This window comes from Heterocephalus glaber, unplaced genomic scaffold (assembly GCF_053883595.1).
Source record: "Heterocephalus glaber isolate CG9 unplaced genomic scaffold, H.glaber_assembly_v1.0 deba00001538, whole genome shotgun sequence".
Classification (NCBI taxonomy): domain Eukaryota; kingdom Metazoa; phylum Chordata; class Mammalia; order Rodentia; family Bathyergidae; genus Heterocephalus; species Heterocephalus glaber.
The window spans coordinates 19022835-19041260 of NW_028258333.1; the positions used below are offsets into that span (position 1 = coordinate 19022835).

Below are 18426 nucleotides of genomic sequence, written 5' to 3' on the forward strand. Positions count from 1 at the left end.
TTTGCAAATAGGGAATGGTGGAGAGGGTGAAGGGAGGACAGGGGAAGGGGGAAAATATAAGAACCAAGAAACTCATGTAATGGTACAAGATCCCGTTGATGAATGTAACTGTATTTTATACCTAAAATGTACCAATAAACTCAATGGGGAAAAAATTATAGTACCAACAAAAACAAAAAAAAGTTAGTAAATCTAACCAGTTGTTAGCTCATGGCTACAGTCCCATCTCCCCAGGAAGTTGAGGTAGGAGGATCACAAATTCCATCCCATCCTGGGCAATTTAGTGACTTAGTAAGTACCTGTCTCAAAATAAAAAAGGGCTGGGGATGTAGCTCAGTGGCGCTACACCTGCCTAGCAAGCGCATGATCCTGAGTTCGATCCCCAGTTCTGGAATAAAAATAAATGAACAAAAATAAAAAATAAAAGGGCTGGGGATGTATCTCAGTGGGAAGACCCTGGGTTCAATCTCCAGTACACAGTGCATCAGCCAATAAAATAAAAAGAGCTAATAATAATAATAATAATAATAATAATAAAATTTAAAGGGCTGAGTGGAGTTCAGTGATAAAGTACTGCATTTACTCCCTAGGTCTGCAAAAGAAAAGAAAGCCAGTCTGGTGAGGAGTATGTTATTCTTGTACTGCTCTTGCATTTTTTTTTTAGATTTAAAACTATTGTGAAGTTTAATTTTTAAAAAATTAGGCGCTAGGGATGTGGCTCAGTGGTAGAGCATTTGCCTAGCATGTGTGAGGCCCTGGGTTCCATCCCCAGTACCATTTTAAAAAAAAAATTAGAAGTGAGTGAAAGCAGTGAATGTTCTAGAAAGAAGCAGATACCAGCCGTGTCATGGGTGATCATAGCCCCTGAATGCTTTGCTTAATGGACTTGGGACGAGTTGATGGTCTCGTGTGTATGTTGTTTGAAGCCATCCATTAACCTAGCTGTACTTACATGTCCTGAGTTATTGCTTCAGAGGATGGTTGTAATATTTGATCTTGTGGTTTGCCTCTTTATCTGCACTCAACTTTGACTCTAGTCTTAGCTACTTTTCTTGAAGAGAAAATAAATAAATGCAACCATCTAATTTGTGCTTTCTGCTGAAAATCAGGTTTCCGAGCAGGAAATGGATGAAGTGATAGCACGCAGCACTTACCAGGAGAGCAAAGAGGCCAATTCCTTTCCTGGCTTAGGTACTGTAATTGCACATTTTCATTCAACATTCAGTAGAGTTTCTCATTAAGTTCACCCATGGGGTATACCCGCTGCAACTGTACTGGATTCATTGTAATTATCAGGGTTGGTGAAAGTGGCTGTCAGCGAGAGTCTATACTTTCTCTTGGTTGCTACTTTTGATTTCTGCAGTTATTTAATGCACTTCATTAAAGATCTAATCATGCATGCTTCTTACACCACTTTCAAATAATTTGCAAGAGTGAGCTAAGAGCATTTCATGTATTTATGCACAATTCATCTAAAATGCTATAGATAAAAAGTGAAATGATACCAAATATGAGAAATTTGGTAGATGCAGAGTATTATCCATCCAAAAGCCTGAGATTTCTTTATATGAATTAAAAAGTGTCAATGCAGAGAGGGGAATGGAGGCAGCTAAAGTCGTGATTTTCCCTTTAAGTAGCAAAGTTTAGGCAGGGAAGGATTGAGATTGAAGGATTTTCATATGGATTTTAAATATTACATTGAGTTTTAAATCTTACGCTTCCTGTGGCATGGAACCGTAAAAGTCTCTGCAAATGTTTCTGAGTTTGAGATTCTGCTGACGTTCTGACTGATGTCCCAGAGGAAAAGGAGCTATGATATGAGTTACTGATTGTCAGAGGAGAGGGAAGGCATAGGATTTTTTTGGCAACCATGAAAAACCTTGATTATTTGCATCCATAATTAATATATTTAAAGTGGACTAGGCCATAATAGGCTCTTTATTCACCTATTCATTATCCTGCCCTGCCTGAAAGCTGTGCTCTCCTAATCCTAACATCTCCACTGATCAGCTAGAAAAGATTTTATTATGCCATGATCCTCATGCCTTAAATCCTTTTTGCTCATGGCATAGAAATTAAAGTCTAAATACTGTACTTTTCATCCTTTAAAAACTGAAATAGCTGTGCAAGCCTCTCCCCAGTTCTTTCATGGTCTCCTGGACGGTGTTCATTTGCCATCCTACAATCTGTTTGGCAAACCACTGGGCACTTACTGGACAGCACATTCACTGCCCAGCCCCATGGGTCAGATTAGCCCATAGCTCTGATCTGTACATTGAGGAAGCGAGATGAGATATAACCACTCAATCATTACACTGTCCTATGGAATTGGAAATTGACATGTGGGTATATCAAACATTTTGGAAATTCAAAAAAAGATATTACTTCCAACTGAGGTCATGAGAGGCTTGGAGCATGAGCAGTCTTGGAAGGTGGGATGGGATGGGGTCAGGTACCCAGGTAGCCAAGGGCGCCTCTACCAGCACACCCAGCTCATCAGTGCCATTCAAGCAAAGGGAGGTTTGGTTTAATATGCTTGGCTGCTCCCTTTCTGGTTAAGTATGTGAGCCTGCTTGTGATTTTAGCTCATCATTTTGATAATATGGTGAATTTTCCCCCCATAGGTACCCCCTTGAAGAGTCCTTCTCTTGCCAAAAAGGTAAGACACACTGCTATCTACCTAACTCGGCTCAACCACGTGATCCCGGGAGCAAGCTTGAGTGCCCACCCAGCACATATTTCTGCCTATGAGTCCTTTATGCCCCTTTATACAGGAAATAGCAACTATGCTAATTTGAGAATACCCAAATGTGTTTCTCCTATTAAATATTCACTCAGGAAAAGAGGAGCACAACAGAAAGAAAAAAAACAAACTGTGGTTTGAAAAGCAACTTCTTAAATTATTGCATAATAAAGCAGGCCCAAGTTTTTAGGAATATTTAACTAAGGAGACTTGGAATTCCTAAATCCTGCTAGGTCAGGGCATGGGACTCAAACTCCCATTCCTCTGTTTCATCAGCCAGCTAGGCCATTTGGCTAGGAATTTTATCCTATCTTCCTATCCCTTCCCCCAGTGTTTTCCTAGGATGGCTGATAAAGTGCTGCTGCAGCTTTTCTGATCCTTGCCAAACTGTGGCCCCCCAAAAACCTCTCAAAACAAGATCTGGCAGCAAAGGTCAACTTTTTAGTCATTAATTTCCCATTTAACCATCCGAAAGTAAAGGAAGATGAGTGCTTACTATCAAAGCTGTTTTGCATGACCGTGGATTAGAAGAACTAAGTGTTCTTGGAAAGATGGGGAGTGATTACTATTTCAAACTCTGGTACCTCTTCCAAGAAAGCAGAGACATCCAACGTTTTCTTCTCCAACAGGACTCCCTTATTTCTGATTCTGAATTCTCCCAGTACTTTGCCCATGATGCCCAGGGCTCCTTGTCAGACTTTATGGTGGCCGGCTCCGAGGACGAGGATCATGCAGGCAGTGGCTGCAGCACATCCGAGGACAGCAGCCTGACTCTCAGCACTTCCAGTAAGCAAGAAGCCCCAAGGGCCCTGGGCACTGGTTTCCACCTCTCTGCTGGAGGCCTCCATACTTTAGCTTTCCTGATACTGCAATAGGAAAAGAGAACTGGAAAGAATCCATGACGCTGGCTGAGTAGATGCCATCTTTCTACCCTGACCAAAAGCAGAGTTTACTCTTGGGAGATGCAGCCACTCTGAATGACAGGCCCCTTGAGTTAGGCAAGGAGCAGGCTGGGCACCCCGTGCATTCCCAGATGGTGAAGGTGGCAAATCTGCATTCTCGTTAGGTGCGGCGGTTCACAGCGTGCAGTCTTGGATCTCATGGCATCAAATCATGGTGGGAAACCTGAGGTCCTCACCTATTAGAGAATCTCAACCAAATCTAGCTCCCTTCCCTCACAGGGCCCTAACTTCACTCTTTTTAGAAGGCAGTAAGTGAAAGATTCAGAATGCATGAGAGACAGATATTATCCTAAAGTTTTTATTTGTCTCCCTGATTACTCAAGATGAAGTGATAATCTGATGTGAACCATGCGGATTTCTCAGACTTCTGCTGGCAAGGTTTCTAACGTCTGAACAAGAAGGGAGTAGCTCAGTGGTAGAGCACTAGCCTAGCACTCTCCAGGTGCTGGATTCAATTCATCAGCACCACATTAAAAGAAAATGACAAAGGAAGAGGAGAAAAGGAAGGGAGGGAGGGAGGAAATGGAGGGAGGGCAGAGAAGGAAGGGAAGGAGAGGAAGGAAAGGAAGGGAATGAAGAAAAAGGAAGGAAGGAAAAGAAAATCCCTTGCTCTTAGGAGGGCCGTAATAGTCCTGACTCATCTGGAGCCACTGCTGAGCCTGCTCTGTCCTCTAACAGATACACTTCAAGGTGTGAGCCTGTGTGAGTTTTCACATAGCAGGATCTAGAGATTGCAGAGCAACCTACACATTCTCCCCTCTTTGGCTCCATTGGTAGCTTTAGCTTTGAGAAGTAGAAAGCTCATGCTCCAAAAACTGATAGGCCTGTTGCTCAAGCCCAGTCTTCATATGAAGGGGGACCTCAGGTGATGAAGGGCCAGCGCTGTGGGACACATCTTTCTAGAGATGGGACATTGGTCCCATCTTTCTAGAGGAATTCTCAGCAGCAGCATTTAGGTTGGACCCACCAGTATGTGAGACAACATGCATGTTGAAAACCACATACCATTTAAATTACCGCAACCAGAAGGAAAAAGGGAGCGAGAGGCTTGCTGTCCAACCTGTACATATCCCAAGGCATCATAGTACTTAAGCATGGCATCCAGCAGCCGGCAGTTGTGTGTCTGGCATTTGTGAATGTGGAAATACTCTCGTGTCATGATGGGGCTAAATTGTAAGACTGGGCCAGATGTGCTACTCAATTTCATCTGACTTGTCTTTCTGTCTCCCCCACCCCCAGCTCACAGGGAGCCAGAAAAAGCCAGGGCCAATAGCCTCGTGTCTCTCGGAAGCCAGTGGGCCTCTGGACTCTTCCACAAGCAGGTGACGGTTGCCAGACAAGCCAGTCTCCCTGGAAGCCCGCAGGCCCTCAGGAATCCTCTCCTCCGCCAGAGGAAAGTGGGCTGCTATGATGCCAATGATGCCAGTGATGAGGAAGAGTTTGATGGAGAGAGAGACTGCATTTCACTCCCAGGAGCCCTCCCAGGTCCTGGCAGGCCACTGTCAGAGGATGGCGCCAGGCACATCTCCGTGACTATAGAGGGCAACAAGCAAAAGGAACCACCCCAGAAAACACTGGTCAGCAAGGCCTCCTCCGTGCCGCTCCTGGGCAGCTCCCTGGACTTGGAGGGGAGCGTGCCAGTGGTGCTTGCTCCTTTCCAGGCAGCTGGCAGGGTCCCCAAGAGTGGCCCTGGAAGCTCAGGAAGAAAGGAACTGTCAGGATCCAGGAGTTCACCCAAACTGGAATACAGAGTCCACATAGACACCCAGGGTGTGATGAGCACGGAGAACCCTGTTTCTCCCAAGCAGAAGAGTGAAGACCTGGTGTCCAGGCACAAACCAGTGGCCAAGGTCACCCCTTGCTGCAAGAGGCCCACGGCAGAGGCTGGGCTCAGCAGCTCCAAGACAGCGGCCCTGACGGGCAGAGCCGATCAACCGTGTGGTCAGGACTTGAATGTCAGAGCTACTCTCATTGGCGAGACCGTCCCTGATCCTCAGCAAGATGGAACCACAGAGAAGGTAAGTGACTTCCTCAGTTGAATCGGAGTGATCGTGGTGTGAGTGGACGTGGGGTCTGTCGGAAGGCACAGGCTAGTCTGCCAGAAAGGCTGGAGATCAGAAATCATCTTCAACAGTCATTCATTTATTAGGAGCCTGTTAATCTGCTGGCAGGTTCTTGGTCATAAGATCATTCAGCTGAAGATGTAATTGCCCTCTGGCAGTGGGAAAGCAGCGTGGCATGGTGAAGTAAAGCCCTGGGCCTGGTGCAAGCTTCTCTGCTGGCTAGTTGGCACTAGTAGAGTGGCCACTTATGCAGGTTACTGAGTCTTTCTGAGCCTGTTTGCTGGACTATGAAACAGGTGTGGCAGTGTCTGCCTTGGTCAGTCAGACGTTCACAATGTTCACAGTGATTCTTGCCGGCTGATAAGGTTATGAGTAACCCTTAATTTTTCCAAATTTGTGCAGTGATTGTGTGTAGTCATAACTACTCAGACCCTTGTCGTAGCTCATGAAATAAGGGGGGATTCTCTTGCTTAGAAACTTACAATGCACCGTGTCAAAGGCGAGTTACTTTTGTTACCACTTGGTTACAAGTATGTTAGAATTACCTGATTGTCCTTTTTTAAAATTCCAGTATGCCTCCTCTTCGGAGGAGAGAGTAAGAGAAACTCCTGTTGTTTGCAGTCTGCTCAACATAAGTAGTCTCTGTGTCTGAGCAAAGATGTGTGAAGGTGTGAGTGGACGTGTTCGAGTGGTTTATATAAACACACGTGTAAATAGACCCAGAGTGTGAAAAGTTATAAATAGTATAGAAGAAACCTTTTTTCCAATCTTATTTTTTTAAAAAAAATAGAAATGTATATCTTTTTTTCCCTTCCTCAAAAATCATTTTACCTCCACCCAGCAGGTGATTTATAATAAAATGGTCAACCAAAGGGTACATTCCTACTTATAAATAAATTATCATCCTCAACAAGTTTTGGATAACTGTAAAGGGCCCCAATTGAGGTTTTTATTTATAATCATTTGTAGCTATTAAAAATAAGAGTAGGGGCAGGGGATATAGCTGGGTGCTGTGCCTGCCTCGTAAGCGCAAGGTCCTGAGTTCGATCCCTGGTACCAGAAAAAAAAAAGAGCTGCTGCAATTTTGATTTTGTATTCTCTTAAAACTTTTATACAAAAGAATTGAATTTTCTCATAAAAATCTTATTGCCAAAATTTTATTCTATTTATATATGAAAAAGGAAACAATGCATTGCTACAAAGTATCTTCAAATATTACTAGCTGAAAACAGGAAAAAAAACCTTTCTCTTCTAATAAATGGGTTGTTTTCTATTGGGGTTTTTGTTGTTGGTTTTGGTTCCGGGGATCAAACTCATGACCTTGTGCTTGTGAGGCAGGCACAGTGCCACTGAGCTAAATCCCCGGCCCTTCTGTTGTTTTTATTTAATACCTTTTATGGAGGTGAAATGTATTTAAAATTTACCATATTAAAGTGCACGATTCAGTGGCACTTAGTTTGTTCACAGTGCAGGGCAAACATGACCTCTCTATAGTTCTATACAGTACTCTTTGGCTGGTCCTATATTACATTTATGCCTGACTGGTAAGCAGAAAATTAACTGAGTTAAACCCTATCAAGGTTTCTCTCAGCCAGTAAGAGACATTTTCTGAAAAGATTTTTTTTTTGATGAGTTGCTGAAAGATACATTATACTTTTCACCTCTCACCTCGCTGCTACCTTTGGGCCACTTTGTAACTCAGTAACTCAATGGATAAATTTCAAATAAATCCGATTTAAGTTTTTAGCAAGTTTTTTTTTAAAGTTTTGCAATGAGTATTAGATGAAAGAAGATAAAGGAATTGACACTTGGCCTAAGGGAAATCTTGAAATATTAAATGTCAGTTTCATTTATCCAGAGTCACTCCCTCCCTCACTACCAAACTAAGGGGTTGATTTTATAGTCTTGGATATTGCTGTGCAGTATTACAACAATAGTAACGCCCGTCTAGCTGGCCTTCTATATGCTATTATTATAGCTATCCTTATTTAATCCTATTTTATTTAAAACTATGAGTAACATCAAGCGAGTCTTATGCCCATTTTAAAGCCGTGAAAACTGAGGCTTGGGGAAGAGTGACAAGACCATGCCATTTCCAGAGCCAGACCTTCTGGCTCCTAGTTCAGGGCCCTTTCAGCCTTCCCATGCTGGCTCACCTCCATAGATGCTAGAGTCTTATGATGCAGAAAACCTAGAAGCTATTAACAGCGCCTTCTGGTTATCATCGTGCCAGGAACCTCTGGGAAAGCTGGGCCCTGGGGACGGACGTGTCCCCACTGACTGCGGGACACGCAGAGCTCTGTCCCACATGGACACTGGACGCCTCACAGAGAACCTGTCCGAAGCTGCACCAGAGCAGGGACCAGAACCCGAGACTGGTAAAATCACTTTATCGTTTCAGTTTAAAGAGAGGAAGGCAGGTCCTCTAATAAAAGTGTTAAGGGGATAATTTTGAGGAGGGGAAAAAAACCTCAGAAACAAACTAATGACCTTTCAGTGCTGCCTTCACTTAGCTACTTGACTAGATCATTGTCCCTAAACTCATAGTTTTGATTTCCTATTGAGCGCATCCTCTTTCACTCATCAGTACAATTTACCCCTTGTGTGACATGGATGAGACATAGGACAAAATGGAAAAATTTGCCACTCTTCAGATGCTCAACCTTCTGCTCACATGAAATCAGGTGCACTGAGAAACAGCAGTAACAACCTCCAGGCAGAAAAGTACATAGTGCACATTGGAAAATTGGACTCGAGTGTCATTGTTGATGGAGTGAGTGGCGCATGTTATGGAAGCAGAAATCATGTCAATACTGACTCGGCCACCCAGCATCTTATTTTGAAAGTCAAGCTGCATTGCGACTTCACTGCCTTATTTGTGAAGATTGAAAATTAATATCCTAAATTTGCACTTCAGCAAGGAACACCTATTTCAGTGGCTGGTAGTCACCGTGCTGGCCAGTGGAGTGCTGGCTGTCCAGCTGCTTGGTGGTCCTGTAGGCAATGTCTGCTTTCTGATTGGTTAGCAGACTAGTGGTAGGGAGCAATGACATGGCTCTACTTGTTAGAGATGCCCTATACGTTAAAAGTTTGGGGGCTGGAGATTTAGCTTAGTGGCACTGCACCTGCCTCAAAAGTGCAAGGTCCTGAGTTCAGTTCCCCAGTACCAAAAAGATTGGGTGGCCAGATACAATGATGCTGTGATCCCAGCACTGGGGAGGCTGAGGCAGGAAAACTGCCAAGTTCAAGGGCAGCCAGGGTAACTTAGCATGTCCTTGTCCCAAAATAAAACTTTTTTTAAAGGCTGAGGATAGGTGGTAGAGCACCTCTGATTCAATACCAAGTACTGAAAAAAATAAAAAACTTTTTTTGTAGTATTAGTATACCCACCCCACACTCAGATGCCTCCTCCTAGGAGAAATACAGGCCCCTAATGTGTCCTGTGGCCCCTGGCTCTCTGTTCCTCTGTCGATGAGGAGGCTGTTATCGTGGTTTCTGTGCTGGCTTTCAGGTTCACGTGCACTCACTTAGCAGATGTCATCGAGTGGTTTTACTGACTTTACTACAAAGTGTGTTAATGTAAAGAGGTTTTATTGAAGGAAGGTGAAGTTAGGTGGAGGCGCCCTTGATGTCACCCTGCAAACTGATGCTTCACTGAGGCCAGCACATTCACAGATGAAGAGCGTGCCTTCCAGAGAACCACCCCCAGAAGCTTAGAATCCACGTGTGCTTTGGTATTGGAGGAGAGGGGCAGTAAGGGATTGTGTTCTGGATTTGGGAGGGAGATAATTTTGGTCCTTGGGATCAACTGCAGGGCTCTGCACTTGCTAGACAGGCACTCTACCATTGAGCTGCATCCCAAACTTCAATGTGTTTTGAGACAAGGTCTAAGTTACCCTGAACTTGCAGCCCTCTTGCTTCAGGGTTCTCAGTAGCTAGGGTCACAGGTGTGTGTCACCATGCCCAGCCTGTTACTGTTAACATTTAATCCTTAAATGGAAGGGTCCTTCTTCCGAGGACTGCTGAGTTCCAGTGGCACACTGGTGCCCTCTAGGGCTGGTGGGGTGTATCTGAAGTCTTTGACCCAATATATTAAATATTACCTGCTCTAAAGGTACCATTTGGCCCTGCCAGGAGCCTTTCTGCTACTCTCAACCCTTCTTCTCATTGTATCAAAAACAGCTGTAGTGTAGGAAGTATATTCTTCAACGCATACTTTTTATCTAGGGGAAAGATCCCAAAACACATAACTGATCAATGAAGGAATACCTACCTTTAAAAAATAAAAGAGCCCTTTAGTTTTCCAAAAGTGATGGTGAAGCACCTGGGTACCACACACAGGCTGACTCGGCTTGAATCCAAATGTCCAAATAGGACAGAGAGGTGGCCCTGAGGGAGTCCCTCATGTCCTAAGCTGCCCACCTCACGGGTTGTTTGGGAGGAACTGGGAGCTCCTTCCTGTCCGCACTTGCAGTGCTAATGCATCATATGCATTCAGTAAGTCCTACTGAATATGCCAGTGTAATTTCCCCAAGGAAAAACATGCACATGTTTATCTGCCGACCACATCGTGTACTTTCAGTGTGATACAGACACACACCCCACACACAGTTTCTATAAGAGTTCCTAGAAAGGAGTAAAGATGGTGCAGGCCCCGCGCTGTGCTGGCCATGAGGTTGGCCCTCGGAGCCCTCGACGTGCACAGCTGGGAGTGACTGGCCAGCTCTGTGGTGGCTCTGAGAACCCAGGAGGTGGTGCCTCCTGAGAACCTGTCACAGCTGTTGTGAGAACACCCCAAAGCAGTGTAGGGAGAACAGACCCCCTCTTTGTCACTGGAATTTTAAATAACTCTATTATGAAAGGATCCATATTTATTGTAAATATTCAGCAAACAAAAGCTGAGAGGGAAAATTCTAAAGTTAGTATATGTGCTGCCAAAGCGAGCAAGAAAATTCTAAAGTTAGTATAGAAACCACCTCAGCCCCAGAGAAAACCTCTTTTAATATTTTGGCATGTACCCTTTTATTCCTATTATGTGGATATGTATATAAAATATATCAAACCAAGCATGGTGGCATACTCCTATAACGACAGCTACTCGGGAGGCCGAGGCAGGAGGATCCTAAGTTCAAGGCCAGTTTGGGCAATTTAGCAAGACCTTGTCTTCAGATGAAAAGGGGCTGAGGAATGTAGCTCAGTGGGTGAACACCCCTCGGTTCCATCTCAGTACTAGAAAAAAAAATGCAGACCAATAGTGTTGCTTTAAAAAGAGACAGACACTACAGTAGTCACCAGGACCTGACTGTGTTTGCCTCATATGCCCACCTAACCACCTTCTGCTCCTGCAGCACCATGTGTCAAGGCTGCTATACCCCTCCCTTCCTCATGGATGTGTGCCTGTTATGGGGCATTTAGAGTTTCCAAATAAAGCATTTGTTTTGGGGGTGTTTTGGGGGTTTTTTTTTTTGGTATGGGGGATCGAACTTGGGACCTTGCACTTGCAAGGCAGGCGCCATAACCACTGAGCTAAATCCCCAGCCCCAAAGCATTCCTTTTAAAATTTTTTATTTTACTAATACATGTTTGCAGTACATAATGATTATAAAAGGTAAACATACCTCACACGTCTCAATTCCTTTTTTTCCCTTCCCCTCTACCCCATATTTTTGGCTGGCATCAGATTAATTTATAAATCTTTATAGTTAATTATTATACATACAGATTGACAGCCAGACGAACAGGCCAAAAAACATGTAAAACATGTAAGACAATTATACTCAATCAAGATACACTTTTAGATACATTGTCCATGCTGGATTACAATAACTTTTTTCTCTCTTTTTTCCTACTGTCTGTTTTTTATTTATATATTGAGTTTCTCATATAAGAGAAAACGTGTAATATTTATGCTTGTGTGTCTGATTTACTTCACTTAACATGGTCTCAAGGCATATCCATTTTCCTACAGATGACTCAAGTTTATCCTACTTTATGACAGATTAGTACTCCATTGTGTACAAACACCAGTTTTCTTTATCCATTCATCTGTTTATGGACATATAGGCTGTTTCTAAGAGTTACCTATTATGAATTGTGCTCCTATAAAGATTGTATGATACATCACTGTGGTACAATGTTTTTAACTCTTCTGCAAAGATACCTACAAAGAGAATAGCTGGGTCAAATGGAATTTCTAGTTTGAATTTCTTTTTTTTTTTTTGGTACCAGGGATCGAACTCGGGACCTTGAGCTTGCGAGGCAGGCTATGGAACCACTGAGCTAAATCCCCAGCCCCTAGTTTTAATTTCCTGAGTAATCTCCACACTGATTTTCATAGTGGTTGTACCAGTTTATGGCCCCACCAATAATGGAAAAGGGTTCCTTTTTCACACACCCCCTGCCCTGCAGCCTCACTTGTTATTGGTTGTTTTCTTGATGACAGCAGCTATTCTTTTTGGAGTAAGATGGAATCTCAGGGTTGTTTTAATTTGCATTTCTCGAACGGCTAGAGATGTTGAACATTTTTTCATGTATTTCTTGGTCAGTTCTACTTTTAAAGCATTATTTTGAAAGGTAACATAAAGGCTGCTTCCATTTAATTTCATCTCTCTGTAATAAAACCCTTTGAAGATACACATTTTGCAATAATTCAAATAGCTGACAAAAATTGCCTGTTAAGATGTGTTCAGCAAGTAGACCCAAAACTGAAAAATAGCTGCTAAATCCTCTCCTTTTGTCTGCTGCTGCTTTCCCATGTGTAGGCTCAGCAGAAGCAAGGAATTTACACCTAGGAGTTCAGAGAGGATGCACAGAGGAGGTGAACACCAGGGTGTGGCAGCTGCTCCTGGCCTCCTCTGTGGGCCTGGAAGTTCCTTGCCCTCCCCATGGGAGTCTTGCTGATCCTCCCTCGTTATTGCTACACGCGGTCGACCCCAAGGCCAGGGAGCTAGGGTTTAGTCAGCGCATGGGCTGTGGATCCAGCTTCCTGGGGTGACTTCCTGGCTCAGTCACCTATGAACTGTGGCCTCGGACATGTCGATTACACACTCAGGGACTCACAACACAGATAGTGCCGGGAGAACTCAGCAGTGCTGATCCTTCATGACTGAGACGTCACAGTGCTGTCCTAATACTTAGCTGGTAGTTTTTCACAGAGGAGCTTCAGGAGGAAAACATGGGCAATTATAAGACCATTTATGTGTGGTATGTGGGATGAATGTAAAGTTGGGGTAGATGCTCTTCTCCAGCAAGACCTTTCAAGCGACTAAGCTTGGCAGGTGCTCGAGGCAGAAGTAGACAGATTAGCCCAGGAGTGGCTCTCAGAACCCATCCCATGTGACTTGACTTCTAGTGTCCCCTTTCCCTGCCACCTCTAAGCTTCTGTGCTTATCTGTCTGCTTTCATTGTCATCTTGCACTCCTCCTTTCTCATCACTGTGACCAGACTCCTCCCCGACACACACACACACCCAAGTCCCCGTGACCCTGGGAGGCTTTCCTGGAATAGCCTGGCCTTCCAGCTCCGCTCCTCCCAGCCTCGAGACAGAGCCCAGCTCCATGCAGACGTAGACCCATCTGCAGCCCTCGCTGCCCTTGGTCAGTCTCCTCCTTTGAAGCCACTATTTTATACCCATCCAGCTAAACCCATGCACTCAGGGACGGGGTGAGATGAGACCTCCGCGTCCGTGCCAAACCCAAACAGTCAGACAGACAGCGGCCTCACTCTTCCTGCGGTGGCTTCCGCTGCTGGAGAGCAGATCACGTAAAGAAACCCAAGAAGCAGAAGAGTTTCTGGGAGCCTCCATCCTGACAAACCACTGAGAGAAGCGGGCAGGCTCATACACTCGTCCTGCCAGCCAGTCTGAGTTATTTTAGGGTGATTAAAGTAGGGTGTCGTTGGTTAAATGTGAGCGCTGTGTAATTTGAGAGACAAAAACGGAAAGACAAGAAGGCCCACATGTAGGCTATGGAATGCCTTCCTGACAGAGAAAAATACTGGGGTTGTTTAGTTTTTTAGGCAGAGAGGCTCCTGTTTTCTCCTACCATTCCACCTTTTGTGCATTCTCCACACAGGACTGGACGGCTCCCCTGCCCTCCTCCCGGCCCCAGGAAAGAAGGGATCCGCTCATCCTCTCCCCGGCCGGGTCTCTGCAGACACAGGGCCAGTCAGCCGGCCTGACAGCCCCAGCCAGCCCGCCGCGTCCAGGCTCCGTGAGCCCGAGTGCCAGGGGAGCTCTGTGGTGAGGCTGGCCCAAGAGTGCCACACGGCCCCAGTGGGGACTGCCATGGCTCCTCCTGACCTCAGCGAGACCCAGGCTGCGCCAGGAGCCCGCCCACCCCAGGACACCATGGAAGTGGCTGCCTCAAGGGGCTCGGGACCAGGGCCTGAGGGAGCCGCTCCAGCCAGCTCTGTCCTGCCTCGAGGCCCCCTTGCTTCCCAGGAGGGGCGTCCAGGAGCTCCAAGTCACCACAGGCAGGCTGCTGAAATGACCGGAGTCTGCACACCTCACAGCTCCCCACAGGCTGCCCTGCTCCAGGGCCCGTATTTCCTACCTGGGAGCCCCTCCCTGCCTGCATGCCCTGACAGGACCAAACACACCTGGGATGGTGTCTTGGGGCACAGCTGCCCATCTGAGAGTGGAGGAAGCCCTGCAACAGACATTGACAACTTCATCCAGGAGTCAGAGGCTTCTGCAGCCAGGTCCCAGTCTTCCCAGAAGGGGGACTGTGGAGGTCACGAGGGTTCTGAGATTATCCACCATGAGCAGCCAGTCATGGGCGACCAGACGCCTTCCCCAAGGAAGGCCTCACAGTGGGCCTCCCAGCCTTCAGTTTTGGATTCTGTTCATCCTGACAAACATTTTATTGTGAACAAAAACTTTCTGACAAGCTACTCTAGAAATTTTAGCAGTTTTCACGATGACAGTATCTCCTTGTCAGGCCTGGGCGACAGCACAGAGCCATCTCTCTCATCCATGTATGGTGATGCTGAAGACTCGTCTTCTGAACCTGAGTCACTCACTGAAGCCACACAAGCTTCTACCAGAGGCAGCTGGTCACCTCCTCATCCGCATGGGTCTTCTCACAAGGAAGACACTGCAGAGTCTGAGGAAGAACAAATCGAAATTTGTTCCACAAATGGTTGCCCCAGTGTACCCTCAATAGATACCCATCATCCCGTCCAGGATACGCCCTGGCCTGCTTCAGCCAAAGTTCTGCCATTACAGCACAGTGCCCGGAGTGAGACTGTGGACAGCTCCTGTGAGAAAGCCTCCTTCTTGCCAGGGGCTCCATGCCCTTCCATCTCAGACTCTTTCCAGCCACTCTCACTCCTGGATATAAGCTCTCAGGAGCAGGAAACTCCTTCAGACATAAGCATTTCACAGATTCATGAATCCTTGTGTGCAGAAGACACTGTGGGAGTCACCAGTGCCAGCTCAGCCATGGACAACAGCCAGCCTTCTAAGGCCACCAGGCACTGTCACAACCCACCAGACACACTCAGCTCCCCCAGCATGATAAATGGCTTGGGACAAAACCTGCTGGATGACAAAACCCCAAATGAACAAGTAACAAATGCTACTGCAACAGAAAGCATGTACTCCTTCAGTGCAGATGGCCCTAAGAATGGAGAGTCAGTTCTGGCAAATCTACACGTCTCTGAAAGTCAAGACTTTGATGACTTGTTACAGAAACCAAAAACGATCTCCAGGAGGCCCATCATGGCCTGGTTTAAAGAAATAAGTAAGAATAACCACAGTACCCATGTGCAGAGCAAAACTGAGAGAGAACCCTCCACACCACCAGCCAAGGGTCCTGACTCCAAAATCCAGGCGTTGAGCTCAAGCCACAAAAAGGGGTTTGGTGTGCCCAGTAGCCCTCCTCCACTCAAAGTCAGTCTTGAAAATAAGGACTCATCTAAAAAAGGCTCAGTGGAAGCACTTGTGAGTAACTGTCAGAAAGCCAAATGTGGCCCTACGCTGAAGAGACTCAGCATCAAAAGCAAAAGCAAAGTTGGCTCCGAGGTCCCAGCTTCGAACTGTAAGGCTGGTGGGACAGATCACAGGAAATCCTTAGTTTCACCCCGGACCTCGCACAAAACACTTCCTAAGGCAATGTCACAGCGGTTCCACATAGCTGACCGAGAGGACCCTGACAAAAACACCACAGACTCCCCCGAGTCTCCCCAGGGCAGGCTGGAGAGCAAGCCCACACTGGCTGCCTCTAGCTCACGGAAGCCCTCAGCCTCAGACACGAGCATCCGAGCTTTCACTTCGGCCCTGACCTCCCCTAAGACTCCTCCCGAGCAAGGCACATACAGTAGGTTCCACGCGGCTGTCCACTCAGCAGCCAGCAGAGGCTGTCCAGCTACCCCCCGATCTCCTCAGGCCGGCAGTGCTGACTCTGGCACCGTGAGTCCCACAGCATCGGGGCACAGTGCGCCCTCGGCAGGGACCAGACAGGGAGAGCAGCAGGGCTCCAGCCAAACAGACTCAGTATCAGAAGTGGTCCAACCTAGAGGGACCAACGAAAAAGGAAGCAAAAGCCTTGCTAGTGACTCCCTAGAGAGAATAAACCAGCTGAAAATAGTTGAGATTTCCTCTGAAAGAAGGCCAAAGAATGCATGCGGTGACAAGCCAGCTGAAAGTGACAGGCAGGGAGGGCACCTGGCCCAGAGCAACCGTCAGAAGAGTGAAATCAGATGCCACCAGTCAGTGGAACTGTCCCCAAATTATCCACCCTCTGTCATGTCTCATGCCTCTCCCGTGGAGCAGGAAATGCAACGATCATTCTGTGTAGCCAAACTGGTTTCTTCCTCCTCCCCTCAGCTGCCTGCTAAAAAACCAGCTTCCTCTCCGGGAGGATGGAGCCAGATACCAGACTCCCTAGGGGTGTCCAGCACTGGCATCCCAGTGGGCCCCTCGGGGGAGGACCCTCCCTACTTCACACCACGGCCGGCCACCAGGACCTACTCCATGCCAGCCCAGTTCCCCAGCCATTTTGGACAGGAGAATCATGCCTTGCACAGCCCGGCTCGCTCTCCTCGGGACAGCCAGGTCCCCGTAAAGAGCAGTGGTCACCCGTTGGAGGCAAAGGCTTCCAAAGGCGGCATTCTGGGCCTGCCCAATGGACAGGGTGTGGACAGTGTAAAGCCTCTGCTGGAAACATCAAGGAACCTCCACACAACAGACAAAGGGGACCTCATCTCGGGCCAGGAGACAAGTTGCCTTGTCTCAGACAAAGTCAAAGTCACCAGGAAGCATTACTACTTTGAGCACAACTGGCCCCTCGAATCTACCTCATTCTTTTCTGTGAAGCAAAGGATCAAGTCCTTTGAGAACCTGGCCAATGCTGACCGGCCCACAGCTAAGGCTGGAGTGTCTCCATTTTTGTCGGTGAGCACCAAGCCTCCCGTTGGCAGACGGTCTTCCGGCAGCATCATTTCTGGGAGCCTCTGCCACCCCAGTGATGCAGCAGCGAGGTCACTGAGGCGCAGCCTGAGTTCCTGCAGTGAAAGCCAAAGTGAAGCCAGTACCCTTCTCCCGCCAGTGAGCAAGTCCCCATCGAGCTTGACATTGATCATCTCCCGGCAGAATCCAGCAGAGACCAGCAGCAAGGGTCCTGATTCAGACCAAAAGAAATCACCGACGACTCTGGGAATTCCCACCCCAACCGTGACCCCACCCTCTCCCGTCAGGAAGAACAAGTCCTCGGTGCGCCACACACACCCCTCACCTGTGTCCCGCTCCAAGCTGCAGGACCTGAGAGCGCTGAGCATGCCCGATCTGGACAAGCTCTGTGGGGGCGACGATTACTCTGCAGGGCCCAGTGCGGTGATCTTCAAAACCCAGCTGGAGATTGTCCCCAGGAGGTCTCGAAGTGGCTCCCCGGCAGGAGGCCTTCCAGCCAGTGAGCCTGCAGCACCCAGTCCAGCCAGCGAAGCCAGCCAACCTGTCCAGGACCTGCCTTCTGGGAAAAGCTGGTCAATTAAGTAAGTATCTGCCCTTCCTTTATTTAAACATATTTGCTTTATTTTGGAATAGTTTTAGGTGAACAGAAAAGCTGCAAAGGTAATACAGTGAGTTCCCATGTGCCTAGCTCTTCCTGAAGTTAACATCTTACAGAACCATGGGGCATTTGTCAAAAGTAAGACATTAACATCGAACAATCCTACTAACTAAACCACAGGCTCCATTCCGATTTCACTGAGTAAATTCCACTAATGTCCATTTTGTACTTCAGGATCTAATCCAGACTGCTTCGTTGCATTTAGACCCCTCCATGTTCAGTGTCACTACCGGAAACATAAAAGTGCCTGAGGGGAACAGAGTTTGCCAAAATGCTGCTCCGAGGAGCGCGTCCTACAGGATGTGGCACTGAAGCAAAAGCAGTGTAGGGGGGAGAGGGGAGGGGAGGGGAGGCTGCACCATGGGAGAGTTTGGGCTTTTGAAAGTGACTAGAGGGCCAGGGATTTAGCTCAGTGGTTCCACCGCCTACCTTGCAAGCGCAAGGACCCGAGTTCGATCCCTGATACCAAAAAGAGACTAGCATTAAGCGGGAGTTTAAATGTTTCACTTGAGCCTGTGTGTTGCATACAGACATCTTTGAGGCCCTTCCCCCTAGCACTTCCCATTGAAGCTGCTGACAAAGGACTTCCT

The 18426-nt window shown here is 46.9% G+C and overlaps 1 protein-coding gene across 16 annotated transcripts in view; it reads left to right on the forward strand.

The window, feature by feature from the left end:
- The window catches only part of Pdzd2 (PDZ domain containing 2), a 392505-nt gene that overhangs the window by 361504 nt on the left and 12575 nt on the right, over positions 1–18426 (forward strand). For all 16 annotated transcript variants that reach the window (XM_087189446.1, XM_004848663.3, XM_087189448.1 and 13 more), the window contains 6 exons: positions 1110–1191; positions 2625–2659; positions 3373–3529; positions 4945–5723; positions 8002–8146; positions 13841–17759. In XM_087189446.1, the coding sequence (XP_087045572.1) occupies positions 1110–1191; positions 2625–2659; positions 3373–3529; positions 4945–5723; positions 8002–8146; positions 13841–17759 (5117 nt within the window). The remainder of the gene's footprint in view (positions 1–1109; positions 1192–2624; positions 2660–3372; positions 3530–4944; positions 5724–8001; positions 8147–13840; positions 17760–18426) is intronic.